Genomic DNA, 26,151 nt, shown 5'->3' with positions numbered 1-26,151 from the left:
GTTAGGCTCCTTATGCTGTCATCTCTCTCCTCTTCTGCCTCCCTCTTACACTCATAAGGACCCCTATCATTACCCTGGGCCCACTTGGATAATCTAGGATATTCTCCCATGTCAAGGTTAGCTGATTAGCAACCTTAATCTCATCCGCAAGCTTCAGTTCCCCTTACGTAACCTAAAATATTTACATGTTCAGGTTTTAGTATGTGAGCCTCTTTGGAGGACAGTTACTCTATTTACCACAGGTACTTAGCCTGCAATTTGAGCAACTGCCACAAGAGGGAAGAAGTGAATTCATTTTTAGCTCCACAATCCAAATAGGCTCTTCACAGGCAGGACTGACTGAAAAACCACAGCCTTCTGTATGCTTTTCTTTTTCACCAGTAAAAAGTAGAACTTTAAACATCATTTTGTATTATGTAAAATACAAAACACCAAGGAGAAGCTCGACATTACAGAATAAATTCATGTACAGCCTAAGAATGTGGGAAGATTGGGGCAGAAAGGGGCCTGGGAGCAAGAAAAAGCATGGTCTGGATATTGGCATGCCAGGTCTCTCCCCTGTCCAGCCCCAGAATCCCTGGCATGGCCCTTCCTTTCTTGAGACCTCAATTTCTCCATCTTTAAAGTGGAAAGTTGGTCAGAATGGGTTCCTCCAAGGGGAAGTTCCAGGGCCAAGCTAGAGACTGGGCTGACCATCCCCACCTGCTCTGTGAGGTCACAGTGCCAACAGCTCCCCTTGACCCAGGGAAGATTCCACATGGCACCTTCCAGGGAATGCTAGGAGGTGGCAGCAGGAGTAGCCATTTCCTCCTCACTGACTCCCAGAGAGCCCTGCCACCAATTCCCCATCCTAGAGAAGGACATCGATGCCCCGGTCCTCAAGGAGCCCTGGGAACTCATGTGACCCACGCAGAAATGTCCCCAAGGAGGTCAGATCCAGGAGGTGAGGACAGCATCCCCTCCCTCTGCCCAGCCCTTGACAGCCTTTTCATGGAAGCCAGCGGGCATTACCAGCTGCGCCTACAGATGCAGCACCTGAGGTCAGAGAGATTAGACAGTGGCTTTCCTAAAGTCTCCCAGTCAGGAAGTAGTGGAGTGGTTATCTTTTCAGCACGTGTTTACTGAGCACCTTCTGTGTGCTAGGCACTGGGCAGAGTGCTGGGAGCATGGCGTTGCACCAGATGGGTGTGGTCCCTGCCCCTGTGGCGCTCACGTGAGGGAGACAGATAGTAAATGAGAAAACACACATCTCTGCCATCTTTATCTGTAGGAGACCTCTGGCTGCAGGTGATGGAAATTCCAGCTCAAAATGATGCCTACGTCTGGGCCCCCAGAACAGGTGTATATCCCAAGAGGGTGTACAAAACAGTTCACTGGGGTAAGGGGAAAAATTATTAGAACTTCAGTGTGTATTTTCCTTTAGCTCATCCTCTTTTAATTTATATTCCTCAGGCAGGTATAAATAAAGCTTGTACATTTGAAAGGGCAAATAATATATCAGCACACTTGTAGATATATATATATATATATATATATATATATATATAGCTATACATATATATATATAAATAACATTGGGAGTATAACAAAAAATGATGTTTGGAGACCATTACATCAAGAAATAAAGAAAATATGTATACGTATAGCTGATTCACTTTTCTGCATAGTAGAAACTAACACGACATTGTAAAGCAACTACACTCCAATAAAAATTTTAAAAAAAGAAAAGAAAGAAAAATGTACAACACAGGGAATATAGCTAATATTTTATAATAACTATAAATGGACTATAACCTTTAAAAATTGTGAATCACTGTACTGTACACCTGTAACTTATAAAATATTGTACAACTGTATTTCAATTAAAAAATTTTTAAAGGAATAAAGAAAATTTATCTCACATATTCAAAGGTCCCAAGATATGGGTGGCTCCAGAGAACATTAATTCTGAGGTTCTGCAGTGCCAGCCAAGATGCAGGTTCCTGCCATCTTTTTTTTTTTTTTAAGTTTATTTATTTATTTATGGCTGTGTTGGGTCTTCGTTGCTTTGCGCGGGCTTTCTCTAGTTGCGGCGAGTGGGAGCTACTCTTCGTTGTAGTGCGTGGGCTTCTCATTGCAGTGGCTTCTCTTGTTGTGGAGCACAAGCTCTAGGCGCGCAGGCTTCAGTAGTTGTGGCCCGTGGGCTCAGTAGCTGTGGTGCCTGGGCTTCAGTAATTGTGGCTCATGGGCTCTAGAGTGCAGGCTCAGTAGTTGTGGCACACGGGCTTAGTTGCTCCGTGGCATGTGGGATCTTCCCGAACCGGGGCATGAACCCGTGTCCCCTGCATCGGCAGACGGACTCTCAACCACTGCGCCACCAGGGAAGTCCCTCCTGCCATCTTTTTGCTCTCCCTTTTGGCCTCCGCTCATGGTCACAAGATGGCTACCACTGTCCCAGGGGTCACACAGAAGCATGGTCATATAGGGTGGAAGGAGAGTGGGTATTGCATCCTGTAGGTATCAGCTTAGCAGTGAGAAAACTTTTCCCCCAAGTCCCAGACCCCTGTATCCACCCCCACACCTCACCCCTGCAGACTTCCCCATCCTTGTGCCAACAGCAAGGGGACTGAGAATACAACAGGCTGAGACCAATCAGGACCATCTAAATCACTCGGGGGAGAAGGGGACAAGGGACCAAAACCAGCCTTCTGCCAGTAAGAGGAGGGAGTGGTTTTTGGAAGACTGCCATAGCAAACTGAGTCCTTTCCTCTAAAGAGACCTGCATCGGGGGGGTCAGCCAGACCTGGGTCTCTCCCTGATTCGCAGTCCTGTGTTCTTGAGCAAACTTTTCTACAATTCAGTTTCTCCATCTAGAAAATGGGGACTCCACACTCCTTGTAAGTTGTAAAAATGCAATTGTGAATCTTGTTGTTGCCAGGGTCACCCAACGAGGCCGGAACACCCGCAGGATGACAGAGGAGGATTTGTCAAACACAAGTGAGAAGGGAGGGGAGAGGGGATCCCAGGGTCATTGTGGGCAGTGAGGGGCTGAGGCTCAAAGATGTCAAATGGACAACCCAGGGTCACCCAGCAAGGGGAGGGGCAGGGCAGGGGGCAGGGATGCTCCCCCGGTGTCTGCAGGCACCATATCCCAGAGGCTGGCAGTGACATGACAGCCCTGTGCTCTCTGCAGGTGACACCTTCCTGTTGCCTATCCACATCAATGCCTCAGGCCTGACCCAGTGCATGCTGGGATGTATGTGTACGTATACACAGAAGAGCTGCCTGGGCCATCAACATGGGCCTGGGAAGAGGGCCCAGCCTCAAGTCAGGCTGCGGGTTGAGCTCTGGAGGTCTTCCCTTCAGAGGTGTCAGGGGTGTCATTCCAGCGAGGCTCTCTGACGGTTGGAGAGAGGGACTAAGAGAGAGACTTGCTGTCTGGAGGAGAAGCTAACTGCCAGGCCTTTTCTACTCTGCCACCAGGCTGGCCTCTGAAGTCATGGGAATGATTTGATGCAACTCACCCTCACTTCAAGGACATGGTTCTGACCACACCCTAAAGATCAGTCTTCTATGTTCATCCAGCCACACTTCCACTATTCATCCACTCAGTCATGTATCCAACCATCTGTTCACATATCCACCTTCTGGGATATCCATGTATCCCATTAGTTCATCCACCCCTCCAGTCCGTTCACTGAGTCATCCATCAATTCACCCACACCTTTATTTGTTAATATTCATATCCATCCAGTCATCAACCCATTCACCCTTCTAACCCCCCTCTCATTCTCCCATCCTCATTCATCTTCCTATTCATCTATCTTCCAAGCCGTTCTCTTACCCATTCTTCCATTTATCCATGCATCCTTCCACCTATTCATCCATCCTGAACCCCTACTTTTTGCCTAGCTCCCCAATGCGGGGCAATGCTAGGCACCCGGGGATGAACCAGACAAGGACTCTTCTACTGAGAAGCTCTCAGTGTCTGGGAATGGACATTAGCAAGGACATCTCAGACTTTTCATGTGCCTGAGTCACTTTTAAGTGTTTATTAACCACCGGTTGCTAGCGGGTTTACTATAGTTCCAGTACTCACTCCAAGCTGGTGCTTACCCATAAGTAGAGCAAAGGACTGTCCTGGGCTCGAATGGCAAATTGAGAGGGTCTCCCAACAACAGGGTCTCACCCCTGTGAGTTGTTGCAGGATAAGAATGAGGGTGCAGCTACTCACTGCTTCCCTGTCTTCTCCACAGCCTGGATCAGCCACCTGGCTTGCTTCCTGAGGACTCAGGCCCACCAGGTTCTGTTCAACACCTGCAGGTGAGCAAGGGCAGGTGAGGGGAGGGTTATGGGGACTGGAACCGTGCACTGGTGACCATGGCAGCCCCGTCACTGGTTTGGACCTCCCCTCAGATAAGCTATCTCAAACCTGGTTTTTATCACATCGCCTCACCCCAGACCCCAGTGTGGCTCCCCATCGCTCCAGCACATCAGCCTGTAGCCCTCTGAAATCTTGTCCCTCCCTTTCTTTCCAAGCTCCTCTTATTCTGTTTTCTGCTGTGGATCCATTGGGCCAGCAATGGGCCAGCTAGGATTCTCACTCCCTGGACCCACTATTCCTCTTCCCACCTCCATACCTTTGTACAGGCCGCTCTTCCCGCCTGCAATGCCTGTCCCATTCTTTCCCTTTCTGTTCCCTGCCCATGCAAATGCCTCTAAATTCCTGCAAGAGTTTTCCACTTCATTCGTTCATTTAAAGTTTATATTCTAAACGCTTCCTTAATGCCTACTCTGGGCCCAACCTGGCCTCCATCACTCATGAGCTCTCAGTTGGGTGGGGCAGGCAGACACCAAAAACAGTGCCAAGCTGGGAGTGTTGACTCTGGAGGTTGTAGGCAGAGGGGACATTTGAACAAAACCCTGAAGGGTGCACTTCCCGGGAGAGAAGAAGGGAGGGGACAAACAGTATGTAGATGGAGGGAGTGAGAAGGACATGGGTGACCACTGTGAGCTGATCTCTGATGGCCCCAGATACTGAGGTAAGAGCTTTCTTTCCTCTGAGATGCTGTGGAGCCACAGAATATGGCCAGCATTAGGGAGAGAGTGTCATTGCCCAGAAAGGAACCTGTCTCTTGGGGTGGGAATGGGGCAAGAGCCAGGCTAAGACTTACTAGGCTGTGCAAAGCCCTACCTCGCCTTGACCACTGCTTCTCTGTCTTCCAGATGCAATCTGTCCCTCTGCAAGCTCATGGGAAAGACAGGTGTTCTGATCCTCTGTGCTTTTGGTGTGTATCCAAAGCCCTGCCCCATCCCAGGTGGAGGTATCCCTGGGCTCTTGCCCATCCTGGGAAGGGAAAGAGTGAGGGCTCTGGCACTGACTACGTGACACTGGGTCAGACACTGCCCCTCTAGGAGCCTCAGTTTCCTCATCTGACTAATCAGTGTTGCTCAGAAGATTAAATGAAACAATGACCAAGAAAATTTTTTGAAAGCTAAGAAAAACTTTGAAAACTGTAAAGCTCTCCCCAGACCATGTTATGATAATCATTTCTCTCTCTCTCTCTCTCTGGGTCTCTATGGCTTCCTACCAGACACCACCACCACCACCGCATTACAGCTTTGCTTTTTCAAGCAAAGGAATCTCCTCCTTCCACTTAAGGGCACCACGGGGTTTGGAGCGGGGGGAGAATTTCCTAGGAAATTAGAAATTCCTAGGCAACATAACCCAACAGATAAGATTCTTTTAAATAGCTTTATTAAGGTTATTAAGGATATCATAAATAACCCCATTTTTAAGTGTATAATACAGCAGTTTTTAGTATATTCACAAAGTAGTGCACCCATCACTACTAACAAATTCCAGTATTTTCACTGCCCCCGAAAGAAACTTCCCAGTCCCTGGCAGCCATTCCCCATGCCCCCTCCCCTTCGACCTAGGCAACCACTAATCTATTTTCTGACTCTATGGACTTGCCTATTCTGGACATTTCATATAAATAGAATCATACAATATGTTGTCTTTTGGTTCCTTTCACTTACAGTGTTTTCAAAGTTCATCCATTTTGTAGCATACGTAAGCATTTCATTCCTTTTTATGGCTGAAAGTCCATTGTATGGGTAAGCCACATTTTGTTTATCCATCCATCAACTGATAGACATTAGGGTTGTTTCTACTTTTTGGCTGCTATTAATAAAGTTGCTATGAACATTCCTGTAATATTTTTGCATGGACACGTGTTCGCAATTTTATTGGGTATATACCTAGGTGTAGAATTGCTGGATTACTCTTACTATCTGAGGAATTGCCAAACTTCTCTTCCAAATGGCTGCACCATTTACATTCCCACCAGCAATGTGTGAGGGTTCCAATCATTATTTTTTTTTACATCTTTATTGGAGTATAATTGCTTTACAATGGTGTGTTAGTTTCTGCTGTATAACAAAGTGAATCAGCAATACATATACATACATCCCCATATCTCCTCCCTCTTGCGTCTCCCTCCCACCTTCCCCATCCCACTCCTCTAAGTGGACACTAAGCACTGAGCTGATCTCCCTTCCAATCATTATTGTCTGTCTTTTATCAGTCATCCTAGGTCATGAGAAGTGATATCTCATTATGGTTCTTACTTCATGTCCCTAATGACTAATGATGTTAAGCATCTTTCCTTGTGCTTATTGGCCATTTGTATATCTTTGGAGAAAGGTCTATTCAGATCTTTGCCCATTTTTAAATTGGATTGTTTGACTTTTTATTCTTGAGTTCTAAAAATTCCTTATTAGTCAGGATTCAAGTCCCTTATCAGATATATGATTTGCAAATATTTTCTCTTATTCTGTGGGTTGTCTTTCTTGATAAAGTCCTTTGATTAAGGCCAATTGTAAATTTTAATTAAGTCCAATTTATCTGTGTTTTCTTTTGTGATATGTGCTTTTGGTGTCATATCTAAGAAACCATTGTCTAGCCCAAAGTGATGAGGATTTACTCCCATGTTTTCTTCTAAAATTTTTATTGTTTTAGCCCTTACATTTAGGTCCATGGTTCATTTTGTAGTTAATTTTTGTATATGGTGTGAGGTAAGGGTCCAACCTTATTCTTTTGAAGTAGATATACAATTGTACCAGCACCATTTATTGAAAAGACTTCTTTTCTCCATTAAATTGTCTGGTACTCTTACTGAAAATCAATTGACCATAAATATGAGGGTTTATTTCTGTACTCTCAGTCTATGCTATTGACCTATATGTCTATCTGTTTGCTAGTACTACCCTGGATTGGTTGCTTCACAGTAAGTTTTGAAATCTAGAAATTGTTTTGGCTATTGTGGGTCCCTTACATTACAATATGAATTTTAGGATCAACTTTTCCATTTCTACAAAAGAGGCCATTGGGGTTTTCACAGGGATTGCATTGATCCACACATGAATCTGGTGTCACCTGAACAATGTTAAGTCTTCCAATCTATGAACATTGGGCTGTCTTTCCATTATTGATGAATAACTCTATGCCTCCTTTAATTCTTTCAATGATGTTTTGTAGTTTTCAGAGTGAAAATTTTGTACTTCTTTTGTTAAATTTATTCCTAAGTATTTTATTCTTTGACATTCTGTTATAGATGGAATTGTTTTCTTAATGTCATTTTCAGATTGTTCATTGCTAGTGTTTAGAAATACAGTATCCTCAGGGGGACTGGTTCCAGGAACCCCTGTATATACCAAAGTCTGCAGATGTTCAAATCCCTTATATAAATTCATGTGGTACAATGAATACAGTCAGCCCTCCTTACTTGCAGGTTTTGCATCCCCAGATTTGACCAACTGCAGATGGAAATTTCGATCAGCAGTTGGTTGAATCTGCAGATGTGAAACCCCCCAACATGGAGAGCTGAAGGTATATTTATTGAAAAATATCTGTATGTAAGTGAACTCCACAGTTCAACTCCTTGTTGTCAAGGATCAACTGTACAATTGATTTTTGTGTACTGATCTTGTATCCTGCAACCTTGCCAAATTCATGTGTTACTGCTGACACTGGGCAAGACACCAGTCTTGTATACTTTAGGATCTCTATATGCAACATCATGTCATCTGCCTTTTATTTCTTTTTCTTGGCTAATTGACCTGGCTATAATCTCCAGGATAATGTTAAATAGAAATGGCAAGAGCAGGGAATTCCCTGGTGGTCCAGTGGTTAGGACTCATTGGTTTCACTGCCAGGGTCCGGTTTCAATCCCTAGTCTGGGAACTAAGATCCCACAAGCTGCACGGTGCTGTCAAAAGAAAGGGAGGAAGGAAGGAAGGAAGGAAGGAAGGAAGGAAGGGAGGGAGGGAGGGAGGGAGGGAGGAAGATGAAAGAAAGGAAAGAAAAACAGAAAGAAAGGAAGGAAGGAAGGAGGAAGGAAGGAAAGAAGGAAGGAAGATGAAAGAAAGAAAGAAGGAAGGAAAGAGAAAGAAAGAAAGGAAGGAAGGAAGGAGGAAGGAAGGAGGAAGGAAGGAGAGAAGGAAGATGAACGAAAGAAGGAAAGAAAGAAAAAGAAAGCGAGAAAAAGAAAGAAAGAAAGAAAGAAAGAAAGAAAGAAAGAAAGAAAGGAAAAAAGGAAGGAAGGAAGGAAGGAAGAAAGGAAGGAAGGAAGGAAGGAAGGAAGGAAGAAAAAGAAAACTGGCAAGAGCAGACCTCCGGTCTTTCACCATTAAGTATGATGTTAACTGTGGGTTTTCATAAATGGCCTTCTTCAGACTGAGAAAGCTCCATTCTATTCCTGGTTTGTTGAGTGTTTTATCATGAACAACCAATGGGTTTTACAAGCTTTTAATAATGGCTTGAATAATGAGATTTCAGGCAGCACAGATATCATAAAATGCAGGGGAGACCACACCCCCTTTTCTTCTGTCAATTATCCCCAGTAAGATTGAGACAGGAGAGAGAGAGGAGACAGATTATTTGGTTTATGGGAGACACTTTGCATATATGATATCATTCAATCATGAAGTGCATATGACTGCTATTCCCATTTTACAGAGGAGGAAACGGAAGTGTAGAGAGATTAAGTAACTTCTCCCAAATGCTAGTAAGTGGCAAGGCTGGGATTTGAATCCAGATGGCTTCACTCCAGAGCTCTTAACCTTTCACCTTAAATGGCTCATTCTCATTCCCCCATCCCCACAGGATTCTGGATGTTTTCTATGCACTTGCTGTCCAAAATGGATGTCTGGCAGGTGAGTGTGTGCTCTCTTCAGGCCCCACCACTGACTGGCCTCACCCCAGCCAGTCAATGTCGCCTTCATAAGCTCCTTTCACTCTTAGGGTCACAACTGGACCCTACTCAGTTCCTGACTCATTCCAGCTCCAAATCTCTGCCTTTGCCATGCCACCCACCCGGAACCCATTTCTCCTGCCAAAATGTGACTTTTGAGGACCAGAGGCATAGTTCCTCCTCCAGGACGCCTCTCCTGTCACTCATTCCCAGAAGTGACCCATCTCTTCTTTGTCAAGGCCCCCACCTAGAGTGGGATGGTGAGGCCAGGGAACACATTTCTCTCTATTCAAGGCAGTTTGTTCTTCTGCTTAACTGAGATGAGACCATTTGCTTTGTGGTTCCTGGAGAAGAAGGAGGAGGAAACCAATGGCCAGAGCTCCCTGTCTAAGGACAGAAAAGAGCCCTAGAGAGAAAGGGGATCTGATGGGCCTGTCCTTCCCTCTGCTCTTCTCCCCTCATGAACTTCATCATATATATGCTTCAAGATCCAGCTAAAATGTCACCTCCTCCAGGAACACCTAAGCAGAGGTAGTCACATTCCCCTCTCCCACAATTTTCTGTAAACATAAATGCAATTTTTTGGTAATAACTATTTCCCCAACTGTATTAGGAGTCCTTGAAGGCAGAGCCAGGTCTGATTCATTCCAGCAATGTCCACCTCAATGCCAGGCACAGGGTGGACACGATCAACGCTGGATGTCTTGATGGCCAGATGGGAATGTGAATGGATGGGGGATGGAAGTAATGGATGTAGGGATGGGGGGGAAAAATGGATGGATGAATGGAAGAGTGTACAGATGAGAGAGTGGATGGATGGGAGGGCAGATGGGATAGCCTGAGTAAATGCACAGATGGATGAATAGATAGTTGAGTGGGATGGTAGATAGATGGGAGGGTGGAGGGATGCATGCGTGCATGGATTGATGAGACGGTCAATGGATAAGGTAAGGCAGATGGATAGGAGGGTAGATGGATAAGAAAGATTGGATAAATGGAGGAGCAGATGGATGGGAAAGGGTGGATGGAAGTGTATGTGGATGGATGAATGAAAAGAAGGGTAAATTGGATTTTGAATGTATGGCAGGTGGATGGGTGGGTCGGTGGGTGGAAGAATAAATAGGAAAGTGGATGAGTGGATGGATTTATGGTTGTGGGAGGATGGATGGATGAAACTCTATTGGGCCCAGATTAGGTCATCTGAAGAAGATCCCTTGCTTTCCTCAACACCCCACCAGGATGAGAGCATAAATGGTCCACTGCAGAGATTGAGGTAAGAAGAGTCTGCTAAATAGTCCTATTATCACCTAAAAACGAGAGCTATAGCCAGGACCTGAGACGTATTGGCTAAGAATGTGGGCTCTGCCAGAAAACCTGGGTTTAAATCCCAGCTTCCATACTTCCTACCTGGCTAAACTTATGCAAGTCACGTCACATCTCTGGGCCTTTGATTCCCCATTTATGAGTGAGGTATAACATCCACCTTGTTCTAGGTAATTATGGGTATTCAAGAAGATGTAAACTGTCTTGAATAGTTCCTGGCCCATAGTTAGTGCTCAGCAAATAAGAAATTTTAACCAACAAGATACCACCTGGTGGCAGCATCCTTAAATGCAGACAAAATACTCAAATATTTAGAAGGAATGAGATGGGTTTAAGGATAGTTGGATAGTCCAAGCAGAAGGAAGAGCATGAGTAATATTTTAGAGGTAAGAACTTTCTGGGTAGGTTCAGGGATGGGCCCATGAGAGTGGAAAAATGTGAAGCTAGTTCTTTGTGGGCTGACTGGCAAAGGTAGAAGCTGAGGGTAATAGCAGCATCATCACAAACTGGTCAGTCCATATTCTCACTCCTTCCTCATAAGGATGTACCAAGAAAAGGTGCAACATCATGCTGGGGAAATCCAGGACCTCCGAGGTAACTTGAATCAGCTCATTGCCAAGCTCCAGAAGATGGAAGCCATGTCAGATGAGGTGAGATGCTGGCCATTCTGCCCCAAACACCTGACCTCTCTGTTTGATGCCCCACTCCTCATATCCCAAGTTTTGGTGGAGTATACCCCACAATAATTTCCTGGGAAAGAGCAAAATAAGAAGTATATTATTTTTTTAAGAACTTGCATGTTTGAAAACATCTTTACTCTACTCTTGCACTTGATTGATAGTTTGGCTGGGAATAGAATCCTAGATAGGAAATTTTCCCCTGAGGATTTTGAAAGACGTCCACTATTGTGTTCTATTTTATACTGTTGCTTTAGAGAAGTTTAATGTCACTCTTATTATTCATCCTTTGAGTGTGATCTGTTTTCATTCCTGAGAGTTTGTAGGATATTCTTTTTACCTCCAGTGTTCTATATTTAATCTGCTTGGGGGGTTGCTGAAATTATTGACTCTCTGGGTTGATTTTTTTTCAATAGTTTAGGAAAATTCTTAGCTATTATTTCTTAAAATATTGTTTCTACCCCATTATCTTCTTAAAATATTGTTTCTACCCCATTATCTATCTCCTCTCCTGGGACTCCAATTACATCTATGCTAAACTTTAGAGTGCTTTCCACATAATTCCTATATTATTACCTGGTTTGCTTGTTTTTTCATTCTTTTTCTCTATGTGCTTAAGTTTTGATACTTCCTCTTCATATTTCTTCAGGTTAACTAACAATCCTGTAGTCTGTTCTGTCCAATCTACTCAAAACTTTCCATTAAGTTCTTAATTTCATATATTGTATTGTTTAGTTCTAGAATATATATTTGACTCTTTTTCATAGATTTTAATTCTATGGTGAAATTCTCCATCATTTCATCTATGCTGTCCGTCTTTTCCCTTATTTTATTTAACATACTGGTCACAATTATTTTTAAATCCTTGTCTGCTAAATCTAATATCTGGATCATCTATGGTATCCTATTTTCCGTTTTTTCTTTGGAGTATCAATCTTATGGTCTTGCCTTTTCATGTCTGGTAATTTTTTAGTGTTTTCTGGACATTGTTTACAAAAGAACTAGATGCTCCAGATAATTATAATTTCAAACAGGGAGAGTTCCCCCTTTTCTTTGTAAGGAAGATGAAGTATACTGATCACTTCTATGTAAACATGCATTGAACTGGTTCAGACCTGGATTGCAATTTTTATAGGATTTAGTCAGAGGTTTTCAATTTAACCCTCTAGCCTCCTGCCCATGCAGTTTCAAAAATTGGTAAATTTTTTTTTTTTTTTGGCTGTGCTGGGTCTTCGTTGCGGTGTGCGAGCTTCTAATTGTGGTGGCTTCTCTTGTTGCGAAGCTCGAGCTCTAGGCTTGCGGGCTTCAGTAGTTGTGGTGGGCGGGCTCAGTTGTTGTGGCTCGTGGGCTCTAGAGTGCAGGCCCAGTAGTTGTGGTGCACGGGCTTAGTTGCTCCATGGCACGTGGGATCTTCCGGACCAAGGATCAAACCCATGTCCCCTGCGTTGGCAAACAGATTCTTAACCACTGCACCACCAGGGAAGTCCTGGTAAATGTCTTGATGGGAAAGACTGCCATGTGTTTGAGGCCTCTTGAGTTTCCAATTTTTTTTAATTTATTTTATTGAAATATAGCTGATTTTCAATGTTGTGTTAATTTCTGCTATACAGCAAAGTGATTCAGTCATACATACATATATATTCTTTCTCATACTGTTCCATTATGGTTTACCACAGGATATCAATTATAGCTCCCCGTGCTATACAGTAGGACCTTGTTGTTTATCCATTCTATATATAATGGTTTGCATCTGCTAGTCCCAAATTCCCAGTCCATCCCTCCCCCACCTCCCCTCCCCTGTGGCAACCACAAGTCTGTTCTCTATGTCTGTGAGTCTGTTTCTGTTTTGTAAATAAGTTCATTCATGTCATATTTTAGATTACACATATAAGTGATATCATATAGTATTTGTCCTTCTCTTTCTGACATACTTCACTTAGTATGATCATCTCTAGGTCCATCCATGTTGCCACAAATGGCATTATTTCATTCTTTTTTATGGCTGAGTTGTCTTCCACTTTATATATGTATATGTACCACACCTTCTTTATTCATCTGTTGATGGCCATTTAGGTTGTTTCCATGTCTTGGCTATTGTGAATAGTGCTTCAATGAATATTGGGTGCATGTATCTTTTCGAATTATACTTTTGTTTGGATACATGTCTAGGAGTGGGATTGTAGGATCATATGGCAACTCTATTTTTAGCTTTTTGAGGAACCTCCATACTGTTTTCCATAGTGGCTGCACCAATTTACATTCCCACCAACAGTGTAAGAGGGTTCCTTTTTCTCTATACCCTCTCCAGCATTGGTTATTTGTAGAATTTTTAATGATGGTCATTCTGACTGGTATGAGGCAGTCCCTCGTTGTTTTGATTTGCATTTCTCTAATAATTAGCAATGTTGAGCATCTTTTCATGTGCCTGTTGGCCATCTGTATGTCTTCTTTGGCGAAATGCCTATTTAGGTCTTCTGCCCATTTTTGATTGGGATGTTTGGTTTTTTATTATTGAGTTGTATGAGCTGTTTGTATATTTTGGAAATTGAGCCCTTGTTGGTCGCATCATTTGCAGATATTTTCTCCCAGTCTGTAGGTTGTCTTTTCATTTTGTGTATGTTTTCCTTTGCTGTACAGAAGCTCATAAGTTTGATTAGGTTCCATTTGTTTATTTTTGCTTTATTTTTTTGCCTTGGGAGACTGATCTAAGAAAAACAATTGGTACAATTTATGTCAGAGAATGTTTTGCCTATGTTCTCTTCTAAGAGTTTTATGGTATCATATCTTATATTTAAGTCTTTTAGCCATTTTGAGTTTATTTTTGTGTATGGTGAGAGGCTGTGTTCTGACTTCATTAATTTCATGTAGCTGTCCAGCTTTCCCAACACCACTTGCTGAAGAGACTGTCTTTTCTCCATTGTATCAATATATTCTCACCTTCTTTGTCAAAGATTAATTGACCATAGGTGGATGGATTTATTTCTGGGCTTTGAGTTTCCAATTTTGGATACAAAATCTCTGACCCCACTGGAAGCCTTACCTGCCAGGGGCAAGCTTGGATTCTCAGCCTCTAATTGTACCCATAATTGGTTTAGTGCCCTCAGGTAAGCACAGCTGTAGCTACTCAGTATTGATTTAGCATTTCTTCTAGGGCATGAGTTCTTACAGTGAGGCCCCTATTCCAGCAGCATCCACATTAACTGGAAAAATGTTAACATTTTCAAATTAATGGGCCCCACCCAGACCTACCAAATCATATACTTTGATGATGGGAACCAACTATCTATGTTTCAACAGGTCCTTCAGTGATTCTGGCACACAATAAGGAGAATCACTGTTCTAAGGCTTTAACCTCTTGCTTGTTTTGTTTTGGGGTCCACTTCCTCAGAGGGACTTTGTTTACTAAGGCTTGTGAGACCAGGAAGTTTTATTCTGCCTTTCAGAAGCTTTCAAAGTAGCCCTTTAGCTTCTTACATAGTCTTGGGGTTCAGTTAGCATCTAATGGAGGAAAGTGGTCATGGTCAAGGCTCCTCAAATCTCCAATTTTGTCTCACCCACTGTATGTAACTGTTAAAAACTTTGCTACTTTCTCTTTTACCAGTAGCAGCCCCTTGTCTGACCCAAACTCAGATCCTCAACCCATGCCCAGAATCATCAAATGCCCCAGGGATTTTTTTTAAGAATGTCAGCACATTTTAGAGTGGTTGTCCCCTCTCTAGAATTTTAGTCCTTCTGTTCCTGTTTCTTTCATAGCTCAGTGATGGTTTTAAAATATGATTTAGTAAACTATCTGGCTTTTTCTAGTTGTTTTTAGTGGGATCATTGGTTCTCTGTAACTTACTACATCTTACCTAGAAGCACTACATCTTACCTTATAGCTGAAATGTCACAATAATATGCCTATGGGCTGGCCACACTTGGAACCCTTTTAATTTGGAAACATGTGTTCTTTAGTCCTAAGAAATGTTCTTTAAGAAAGACAAATATCATATGATATCACTTACATGTGGAATTTAAAATATGATAAAAATGGACTTATTTGCAAAACAGAAACAGACTCACAGACATAGAAGACAAACTTACGGTTTCCAAAGGGGAAAGGGGGGAGGGATAAATTAGAGGGCGAGTTTGGGATTAACATATACACACTACTATATGTGAAATAGATAAACAACAAGATCCTACTGTACAGCACAGGGAACTACATTCAACATCTTTTCCTATAATAGAAAAGAATCTGAAAAATATATAGATGTGTATAACTGAATCACTTTGCCGTACACCAGAATCTAACATAACAATGTAAATCAACTATACTTCAATTAAAAAAAAAAAAGAAATGTTCTTTAATCATGTGATTAAATTGATGATTTCCCCCTGGCCCTGGTTGCTCTATTCTCAGTTTTGAAACTACTCATTATGTGGATGTCAAACTCCTAAACTAATACTCTGGGATTTTTTTCCTTTCACCCCATTTTCCTCTCTTTATCTTTTTGCTCTACAGTTGAGAAAACATTGTCACTTTATCTACCAAACCTTCTACTGAATTTTTCATTTCTGCTAATGTATTCTGAATTCGTAACGGTTTCCTCTTTGTTCTCTCGGTGCTCCTTTTCATATTCTTATTTTCCTATTCTTATTTTATAGATGCAATATCTTTTCTTTTTTTATCTTTTTGTGAGCAAAATCTCTTCTTACCTTTTGGAGTTCAGCTCTTACGTCTCTGTGCCTCAGTTTCCACATCAACGAAATAGAGTAATAATCACTGCCCTATAACACTCTAGCTATCATCTTAGTTACCACTGCTGCATGACAATCCAACCTAAAACACAGTCGTGCAAAACTACCATTTTATTATGTTCAGAGATTCTGTGGGTCAGGAATTCAGACAGGACCCAGCGGGGATGGTTTGTCACTGCTTCATGATGTCTGGGGCCTCAGCTGGGAAGAACTGAAGGCTAGGAGTGACCCAATAGCTGGGTCTGGAATCATCTGGAGGAATCTTTATTCACTTGTCTGGAGGTTGATGCTGGCTGTCAGCTGGGAACTCAGGGCTGTTGACTAAAGCACCCATAGTGGTCCCTTCGTATGGCACGGGCTTCCTCACAACACGGCAACTGGCTTTCAAGAGTGAGCGTCCCCAGAGAAGCAGGCGGTTCACCTTTTAGGACTGAGCCCACAAGTCGTACAGCATCACTCCTGCCATAGTCACAGGCCCATCCAGACCGATGGGGAGGGAACTGAAGTCCCACGTCTCCATGAGAAGGGTGTCAAAGCCACACTGAAGGAGGAGCGGGGAACGGGAGACATTTTTGCAGCCATTTTTAGAAAATACAATCTGTCACAGCTGTGAAGAGTCTAACAGAGTAATAGCCAGTGATTACTGAGCACCGACTATGCTAAATGCTTTGCGGTCTTTCTCTGGCAACAGAGCATAGTGGTTGAGAGCCTGAACTCCAGAACCCAAGGTCCCGGGTCTGCCTCTTAACAGCTGTGTGACCCTGGACAAGTTACCCTTTTGTGCCTCAGGGTTCTCCTCCTTAAAATGGGGATGATAATAGTACATACCTCCTAGGGTTGCTGTGGGGGCATAAGAGTGACCACACGTGAAGCCGAAGACAGTCCTGGCATATAGTAGCGGCTTTGAGTCTCAGCTCTAATCCTTGCAAAAGTAGGAGGTGGACGCGATTATCAGCCCATCTTACAGACAAGAAAATCGAGACTCAGGGGGCGGTAAATAGCCCAAGGGCTCTTAGCAGGAAAGGTCTGACTCCAGCTCCCCTGCCCTTAACTTCACTGAGACCCCTGGTCCTGCGTGTGTGACATCCCATCACCGTGGGTGTGAAAATACTAAGTAACCCCATGGGTGGGATAGGGCTGGCCCTGGGCTTCCTCACAGCATAGCACTGGGCAGCCCTGTGTGTGGACCATGCAGGGGCAAGCAGGTAGGGACAAGAGGGAGTCCTGAAGGCACACATCACCTGGTGTGAACACACCTGTGGACCATGATCCGTAAGAACGCACCAGTGCACAGCTTGGGTTTTCTGCCTTCTCAGCAAAAAATGGCCCAGAAAATAATGAAGATGATCCAAGGAGATTACATTGAAAAGCCGGACTTTGCCCTGAAGTCGATAGGTGAGTGCCTCCCCCTGCCCCCCTCCCCCTCCCCCTTGCCCCACCAATCGGCCCACCTCCAGTTTCCTTAGAAACCCTTCAGAGGGTGATTTCAGTTCTGGTCTGGGGCACACCCTGCTGCTGGGAAGTTTGTCCTCAGAGCTAACCTCTGCCTCCCAGCTGGTCTCCTTGTTACAGTTTTCCGTTTTCTCCCATGGCAGCTGAGGTGGGGAGGGGAGGCCCTTCCCCAGCCCTCCCCCACCCATCATCCTCCAAATCCAGGGGTCAGCAGAGCTGTCCCTGCCCGGCTGGGGAGACTGACCACGGACCAATCACAGTTGGGAATCGTGCCTTGGAAAAATAAAGCCAGTGGCTGCAGTAGAGGGGTGGGAAGGAGGACGCTGGGTTGAGACCTGGTGAGTAGGGAAAAGCGTTCCAGACTAAGGGAACCGACGTGAAAGATGCCCCTGTGAGGGGCTGTGTGGAAAGCAGGGAGGTGGGCCAGCAGGGTGGGCTGCCCTGTGCAGACAGTACCAGCTCACGCAGGCACCCGCAGGCCCAAGGAGATGTAGGGTCAGAAAGTATCAGTCTAACTTCTCGGGCCCGGAGTTTCTTCCTCTGTGAAATGGGTATAATCATGGCCATAGTAATAAAAACCGGGTTATAGTAACTAGGCTGACGTAAGTGAGCAAGCACCTTACTTCGCACCAGGCGCTGCTGGAAAAACAGTTTGGTGTATTAACTCCTTGTAACCTCACAACAACCCTATGAAATGGATGCTATCATTACTACTATTATTGTTACTATTATTACTCCCATTTCCCAGAGGAGAACACTAAAGTCCAGAGAGCACCAATGACTCTTCCAAAGTGCTCCCCCGGCACATAGTGAGTCTCCCCTCCACCAGGCAGAAGCCAGGGCTGCTCAGCTGAGACACCTCTCCCCCCAACCCTGCACCATCACCTCCCATACAGGGGCCTCCATCGACTACGAGCAAACGTCAGCCACATACAACCACGACAAGGCTCGCTCTTACTGGAACTGGATCCGGCTGTGGAACTATGCACAGCCCCCGGACGTGATCCTTGAGGCAGGAGGAATGGCAGGACTTGGGGAGAGTGGCAGGGGTGTGGTCAGGGGCCTGGGGGCAGGAACTGAAGGCAGAGGTTGGAGCGAGAGTGCAGGGGGTGGGGGCCTGGGGCAGGGGTAGGAACAAGAGAGCGGGGTGCAGAGGCAGAGAAAGGGGGCAACTGATGGGGCGAGGGGGGGTTCTGGGGAAAAGTCAGGGAGCAAGGGCAAGAGGCGAGTGCAGACAGCAGGGACCCCTGGGGGTGCAGGCACAGGGGCAAGGACAGCCTGCTTTGGCACTGGAAAGGGCCCCTCCCCCAGCCCTCAAGTCTTGAGGGCAGGGAACCCTCAGGGCCCTGAGAAGGCCCCTGCCCTCGCTGCACTGGGCTGAGGGGAAGGCTTATCCTTGCTACCTATAGTCAGAGAATCTTCCTGGTGGTGATGGTACTCGAGCCAAGCTTTGTAGACAGGAAGGATCTGGCTCATCCAGGAGGGCCGATGAGGTCTAGGAACCCAAGGTGGGATGAGGAATCTGCTCTCCCCCACCCACCCACCCACCCAGCAAAGCCCTCATTGCATCTGCCACTTCTAGCCCAACATGACACCTGGCAACTGCTGGGCCTTCTCGGGTGACAGAGGCCAGGTGACCATCCAACTGGCCCAGAAGGTCTACCTGTCCAACCTGACACTGCAGCACATCCCCAAGACCATCTCACTGTCAGGCAGCCTGGACACTGCCCCCAAGGACTTCGTCATCTACGTGAGCATGCCCTGGCTGGGAGCGATGCTTAACTGAGGGAGGGGACAGCTCATAATGGCAGTATTCCAGGCACTGTGATAAACTGTCTGCACAATTCCCGAAGCCTGCAGGGGCTGGACCTTAAGGCTGGGAATGGCCAGGGTTGGGGTCAGATCACAGCCTTCAAGGAAAGGGGGTAAACAGTACTGTATTTCAACCCAAGCTTTTCAGAGCCAATTTAGTCTTCAGAGACCATTAAGCCCCCATTTTACGGATAAGAAAACTGGAGATTCAGAGAAAGGGCAGGGAAACATCAAACCCTACAAGTCTATGGCAGAGTTAGAAGTGGACCCCTAACCTTCTGACTCCCAGTCCAATGCTCTTTCCTATTCATTACTCTGTGCTGCAATGGAACGGTGCCCAAAGAGGTAGGGAGCTCCCCATCCTGGGAGGTGTGCAAGTCTCGGCTGGGAGAAGGCAGCACCCTCTAGAAGTCCTACCTGTGCCTGACACTTTCTTTGTGGCTCTGATTCTCCAGGGCATGGAAGTTTCCCCAAAGAAGGAGGTGTTCCTGGGAGCGTTCCAGTTTCAGCCAGAAAACATCATTCAGATGTTCCAGCTCCAGGTACCTGAGAAAAGCTGCCCACGTTGAGCACCTGATGAACACACACTGCGTGCAGGGCTTTACCCAGGGGCCCCCACTTCATCTCCCAGCAGCCCGAGGAGGTGCAGAGTTGTCACTAGCCCACTGACAGATGAGGAAACTGAGGCCCAGAGTGACAGAGCTACTGCCCAGGGCCTAGGGTAGGACCCTGAGGAGACCTATTCGCTTCCATTTCCCTGACCTGCCCAGGATCCCTCCCGCTGTGGTTCCTCCCAGGGACAGCAGGTGTTGAGCAGGTGGGGCCCGTCAGGCCAGGGTTGCTGGCCTCAAACTTAGAGTCTCCATACTGGGCGGCCACATGATCAGCACCTGGTCCAACCACAGGTGGGGAAGCTGAGGCCTGGAGGGGAGGGAGCTGGGGACAGAAGCAGGACCAGAGGGTGGCTGCTGGAATGGCCCTGAGGCTCAGTGGGATGTCTAGGCTTGGGAATCAGGCTAACCCTGACCCAAATCCTGACCCAACCAAACGTTCTCTGTGATCTCAGGCCATTCCCTTTCTCTCTGGGCCTCAGTTTCCCCTGGTGTAATTCCCTGGTAGGTTGAGACCATCCAGTGAGATCTCACAGGCCAAGGCCCCCTTTTGCACTGGGCTCCATCCCCTCTGGGGAGGGTGCAAAAAGGGGAGGGCAAAGCACTTACAGAGCACCTACTGTGTGCCAGGTGCCAGTAAGCCATCTGGCCCCAAGGTCTCATTTCATGCTTCCGGCAACCCTGAGAAGCAGATATTACCGCTCCCTCTTACAGACGGGGAACTGAAGCCCAGAGAGGCCGTGGTTTGCCCAGGGTCCCGGAGCACGTACGTACTGTGCTGGGACGCATTCCTCATCACAGTCTATCTGTCCTCTGGCCTCATCCCCTTCCATCCCAGCCCCTGAGTAGCAACTTACTGTGTGGCTTTGGGACATTCTGCTCTCTGAGCCTCAGTTTCCCCACCTGAGGAAATGGAGGGTTCCCTTTCTCTCCCAAACACTCCTCTGGACAGGCCGGGTGGGGGCCTATGGCGAGCTGCCCCCCGTCTGTGACTCTTTTCTAGAACCACCCTCCCAGGACTTTTGGAGCAGTCAAGATGAAGATATCAAGCAACTGGGGGAACCCACGCTTCACCTGCCTATACCGAGTGCGTGTGCACGGCTCTGTGACCCCACCCAGAGAGCAGCCTAACTAGAGGCCCCACTCCGAGAGAGATTAAAGTTTATTCTTCACGCCCCCGGCCCAAGTCTGAGTGTCCTCTGGCCCCGAAAAGTGAGGGTGGGCTAGGGTTTGATGTCTGAAGCTCAGTTAGCAATTATCAATCATGTGCTGGGTACCCAGGCACCCTCACAGCAGCTCCATGAGTCCCCATTTCACAGATGGGGACAATGAAGTCTCCAAGCAAAAAAAAAATGACTTGCCAGAAGTCACAGCCAGCAAATGGCAGCACTAGGATTCAACCCCAGGCAGTCTGATGCCCATACATGACCCAGCTTCCTGGCTTCAAGTCAAGCTCTGCCCCTGACCTGAGTGTGACCTTGGGCAAGACCCAGCCCTCTCAGTCTCTCCATCTGTACAATGGGGACAGAATTATGGCTGTTGTATCAGATGATGTGGGAGATGAGAAATCCCACACTTGACCATCACAAGAGTGTTTCAGCATCACTGATCATTACGGAAATGCAAATCAAAACTACAATAAGATACCACTTCACACCCATTAGGATGGCTATCATCAAAAAAAAAAAAAAAAAACAGAAACAGTAAGTGTGGATGAGGATGCAGAGAAACTGGAACCCTTGTGCACTATTAGTGGGAAGGTGTGTACAGCCACTGTGGAAAACAGTAAGGCAGTTCACAAAAAAAATAAAAATAGAATCACCATATGACCCAGCAATCCTGCTTCTGGATATTTACCCAAAAGAACTGAAAGCAGGGTCTCAAAGAGATACTTGTACACCCATGTTCATAGTAGCATTATTCACAACAGCTGGAAGCAACCCAAGTGTTCATCAACAGATGAATGGATAAACAAAATGTGGCCTATACATATAACGGAATATTATTCAGTCTTAAAAAGGAAGGAAATTCCACAATATGCCATGACTTGGATGAACCTTGAGGACATCATGCTAAATAAAATAAGCCAGTCACAAAAAGACAAATACAGTATGATTCCACTTCTATAAGATACTTAGTCAACTTCATAGAGACAGAAAGTAGACAGGTTGCCAGTGGCTGGGGGAGGGGAGAACGGGGAGTTAGTGTTTACTGGGTACAGAATTTCAGTTTTACAAAATGGAAAGAACTGTGAAGATGGATGGTGGTGATGGTTACACAATATTATGAATGTATTTAATACCATTGAACTATGCACTTTAAAAAGGTTAAGATGATAAGCTTTATGTTACATGTATTTTACCACAATTTTAAACCTTGAAAAAAAATTATAAAATATCTGAAATCCTGTAAAGGAAAAACTCTGGGTAACTTTAGAAACATTGTAAGAAAATTCTATAAATTCTGATAGCGTGTTCCATGTCATCACTGTATACGATTAGAAATGCAGATGTACATATTTTTTTGTTCCTGTTCCCTCAATCAGTCACTCATTCCTTATGTGCATAATCTTTGTCATAGCTGAGTCTCACCTGTTCTAGTATTTACATAAGAGCTTATGGAAGTACTGAAGCCAGTATCTACTGTGAGTATCTATCACGGTTTCACCCATGGAGCTCTCAGCACAGAGCATGGCACACAGTAGGTGCTGTGTAAATGATGGGTAAATGATTACCAAGGTAAATGATCACTGTTAACCTCTGGCCCCAGGGGGGTGATAGGAGGTCCAGTACTCGGGGACGGGGTGACGCTGTGCTGGAAGCGGGCCGGCTGCTCAAGCCGCAAAGGGCACAGGGATGGAACCTGCAAGGGAGGGACTCCATACAGGCAGGGGGAGGCAGGTGGAGAGGCTGGCAAGGGTTCAGCTGGACATTAGGAGGGCGGATAAATCAGAAATACACTATCTCCTGGGAGAGCACCCCGGACAGGCCCTTGTCCTGCAGCAGAACCCATCCCTCTGGCCATCAGGCAGGCTCCTCACCAGCCCCTGGGAACCCTCCAGCACCCAGTCCCAGGGCCTGCCTCTAATGGTCTCCATGGTCAGGGTGGCTTCAAGGGGTCACCTCAACCTCCTGCCACTCCCTGCCCCCTCCCAGCAACCAGTGGACCTGGGAGCTATTCATATGCAACTTGGCATTATTTCCATAGTTTTTATGAGAACCGGCCTCGTTATTAACAAGAATGTTTTTTTTGTTTGTTTGTTTGTTTGCGGTACGCGGGCCTCTCACCGTTGTGGCCTCTCCCGTTGTGGAGCACAGGCTCCGGACGCGCAGGCTCAGCGGCCATGGCTCACGGGCCCAGCCGTTCCGCGGCATGTGGGATCTTCCCGGACCGGGGCACGAACCCGTGTCCCCTGCATCGGCAGGCGGACTCTCAACCACTGCGCCACCAGGGAAGCCCTCCAAGTATTTCTGAGGTATTTTTTAATCTGAAGGGAAACTCCAAAGTGTAAAATAGATAAAAAGCTGAAGTGCTCTGGAGAAGCCGCTGTAATAGCCTCCAAGCATCTCTCCACAACATGTCTGGAAAACTACTGGACGGGGTGACCCCGAAGGCCCCTTCCAGCTTTAATCTGCAAAGATATGGTCATTCAGAGACTGTATGGCTTCCTAAGTCCTACCAAGAGCCCAGTGAGACCGGAGCAGTAAGCTGTAGTAGCGATGGGTCAGAAGTGAGCCACCTTCAAGGGGACAGTAATCTCGGGAGAACAGGACTAGCACCACCAGGCTCTGGAGTCAGACTGCCTGGATTTGGATCTATTACTTCTTGGCTGTGTGACCTTAGGCGAGATGCTTAACCTCTCTGTGCCTCAGTTTCCTCATCTGTCAAATGAGGATAATTATAAAAACTACCACCTACGTCCCTAGCTCCCAACCTCCTCCAGAACAAGCCACCACCATTCCCTCCACTTCCCAGGGTGTCCCCTACCCACCCCCAAGCCCTACGTGGTTCTGGCCCACAGCTGAGAGAGAAGGAAGAGGACAGCTTGTTTCTGTTGACCTTACCCTCTTGGGCAGCGAGGGCAAGGGGCTCTGAGAGGCGTTGAAATGGAGGATGGGCCCGAACATGCTGATGTTCCAGAAGAGGATGTCCCCATTGTAGGAGGAGGTTCCAAGGAACTGGTTCTGGTACCTGGCCATGCTCAGGACATCCTCCGTGTGGAAGGTCTGCCAGTGTTAGCACAAGAGCACCGGCTTGGTCTTGTGGAACCTGCACACATGGCCAGAGGCAGAAGGGCTGAGAGCTCAGCCTCACTGGTCTCCTGGGAGACCCTCATGGCCTCTAGGATTTGGAGCGCTGACCCAGAGGAGGACACTCCAGAGGAGGTGTGGATCAGGGATGAAGCTCTGCCCTGCGACTGCATTTACTAAGCACCTATTACGTGCCTGCTCTAAAGGTCCGGTCCTAGGGGCTTCATATACACTAGTCTTACAGATGTGCCCCATTCAGACACCTGAGTAAGGATTCAGGTTGAAAGAAGGGGAAACCATGGGCCTAGAAAAGCCCTCTGAAGAGGAAGGGACCCTGCACACGCTGTTCCCTCTGCCTGCAACGTCCCTCCTGTCCCTAGCCCCTCACTGCCTCACTGAGACCCCTCCTGCTCACTCTTCAGATCCCACTCCACCCGACATCCTCAGCTGACCCTTTTCTGACGGCCCCTGAGACTAGATCAGATTTCTGACCCCTCCCCATAGAAACCTGTACTTTTTCTTTTTTCCATAGCACTCAACAGACTATCACAAATGAAGTTATTTGATTAGTGTCTGCCTCCCCCTGGGAGCTCCAGGAGGATGAAGACTCCATATGCTTGTTTATACCCGTCCCCAGCACCTAGTACAAAGCCTAGAACATATCGGCTGCATGGAGTGATGAATAAATGGACAGATGAGAGGGTGAAGCAACAGACATCACCCAGCACTAATTTCCTGCTTGGTGTTCCAACCACCAGCAAAGCTAGGAATGGAGGAACCCATCTGAAGTCAGGAGAGAACAGTTAGCTGCCCTCACCTCCCATGTGCACCCTGGCTACTCACGTGAAATAAGTGATTCTCTTACTCCATCCGGTCACGTAGAACACTTTGTTCATACGGACGATCCCACTAATCTGTTGAAGTTGAAAGAAGACAGAACTCTAAGGTACCTCAGAGGAAATGGCTCCAGGCCCCAAATGTCTTCCTAATTATACCAAGCAAGAAATCAAAACTCCCCATAATGATGAGAATTCCCTAGATGCGATACCACCGTATTTTTTTCAGAGTGCTCTCACATCCCATTATCCATTTGATGGACTTGGAGTGGGCAGATTGGGTAGGTATCCATGTCCCTCTTACAGGGGGATAGCAGGGAAACAGACAAGTGACTTGGCTAAGGTCAAACGACTGAGTGATAGGATCTGGGCCAGTCCTCCAAATCCCCGGCTTCTCGGCCAAGTGCTCCTTCTGGGTTGGTTAAAGGACTGTGTCACAGGGGTTACTAACGGGCTCAAGTCCCAAAGTGGGACTGCTGCTTTGCACTTTGCCACACCCACAGACCATCCCTATAACCCTGGCAGTCATTTCCCAAACAGGGGTACGGGTGGCTCTGAATCATGTGACCCCACTGCTAGCAATGCCATCCAAAGCTCTAAGAGGTAGGGTAAGAAGTGCTAACACACCAAAAGAGCAAGAGTAGCTAACATTTGTAGAACACCTATGAAGGACAGGCCCTGTTACCTGTCTTCATTTTTTGCACAAGGACACAAAGGGTCAGGCAGGCACGAGGCCAGGCAGTCTGTGTGCACAACCTTTCAGAGAGGCATGGACAATAGCATGTCCCAGGGTCACAGGAGCTGTGAGGGGCCCCCAGGCCCCAGCTGATGGACCAGACTGACCTCCATCTGGTCCGGGCTGGGGAAGGTCAGCAGGCACTCACCAACGCTGGAGTTCCACATCTTCGTGGCGCCATCACGCAGACCCGTGAGCAGGCAGGCCTCTGACTCATCCAGGGGCGTGGCGGTCAGCTCCACGTGCTGGTCGCGTCACGGAGAACTCTGTCATCCTTTTGCCCGTCACGACCTCCCACACGCTCACCACGCCGCTCAGGCAGCCGCTCACCACCTGTGGGGGTGCACACAGCCAGGGCTCCTGGAGAGGAGAGGGCCCCCGCTCCCAAGGGCAGCCTCCAGCTGGCGTGACTGCGGGTAGCTCCGCTGCCACTCTGTGTACCGAGAAGACAGGCGCTCTGGGCCCTCCTGCTGCGGGA

General features: G+C 46.6%; 2 protein-coding genes across 2 annotated transcripts in view; one reads left to right on the top strand and one right to left on the bottom strand.

Annotated features, from left to right (window-relative positions):
• Positions 1 to 165: 165 nt before the first annotated feature.
• Positions 166 to 26,151, bottom strand: part of EFCAB8 (EF-hand calcium binding domain 8) — a 61,014-nt gene continuing 35,028 nt past the window's right edge. Inside the window, 6 exon segments of the mRNA XM_073792867.1 lie at positions 166 to 4,296; positions 23,139 to 23,338; positions 23,916 to 24,120; positions 24,945 to 25,015; positions 25,781 to 25,925; positions 25,927 to 26,006. Coding sequence (XP_073648968.1) covers positions 23,186 to 23,338; positions 23,916 to 24,120; positions 24,945 to 25,015; positions 25,781 to 25,925; positions 25,927 to 26,006 — 654 coding nt within the window. The 3' untranslated portion in view covers positions 166 to 4,296; positions 23,139 to 23,185.
• Positions 823 to 21,010, top strand: SUN5 (Sad1 and UNC84 domain containing 5). Its single transcript, XM_033840921.2, is given in 13 exon segments — positions 823 to 943; positions 2,918 to 2,976; positions 3,173 to 3,241; positions 4,236 to 4,302; positions 5,206 to 5,267; positions 9,149 to 9,198; positions 10,475 to 10,509; positions 11,101 to 11,209; positions 17,293 to 17,371; positions 18,325 to 18,440; positions 19,011 to 19,178; positions 19,696 to 19,782; positions 20,855 to 21,010. Coding segments are annotated over 13 exon segments (1,134 nt in total). The 5' UTR covers positions 823 to 866.

Source organism: Tursiops truncatus, chromosome 15 (assembly GCF_011762595.2).
Source record: "Tursiops truncatus isolate mTurTru1 chromosome 15, mTurTru1.mat.Y, whole genome shotgun sequence".
Taxonomy (NCBI): domain Eukaryota; kingdom Metazoa; phylum Chordata; class Mammalia; order Artiodactyla; family Delphinidae; genus Tursiops; species Tursiops truncatus.
Note: the sequence above shows the minus strand (reverse complement) of the source record. Positions and strands in the feature narration are given on the sequence as shown.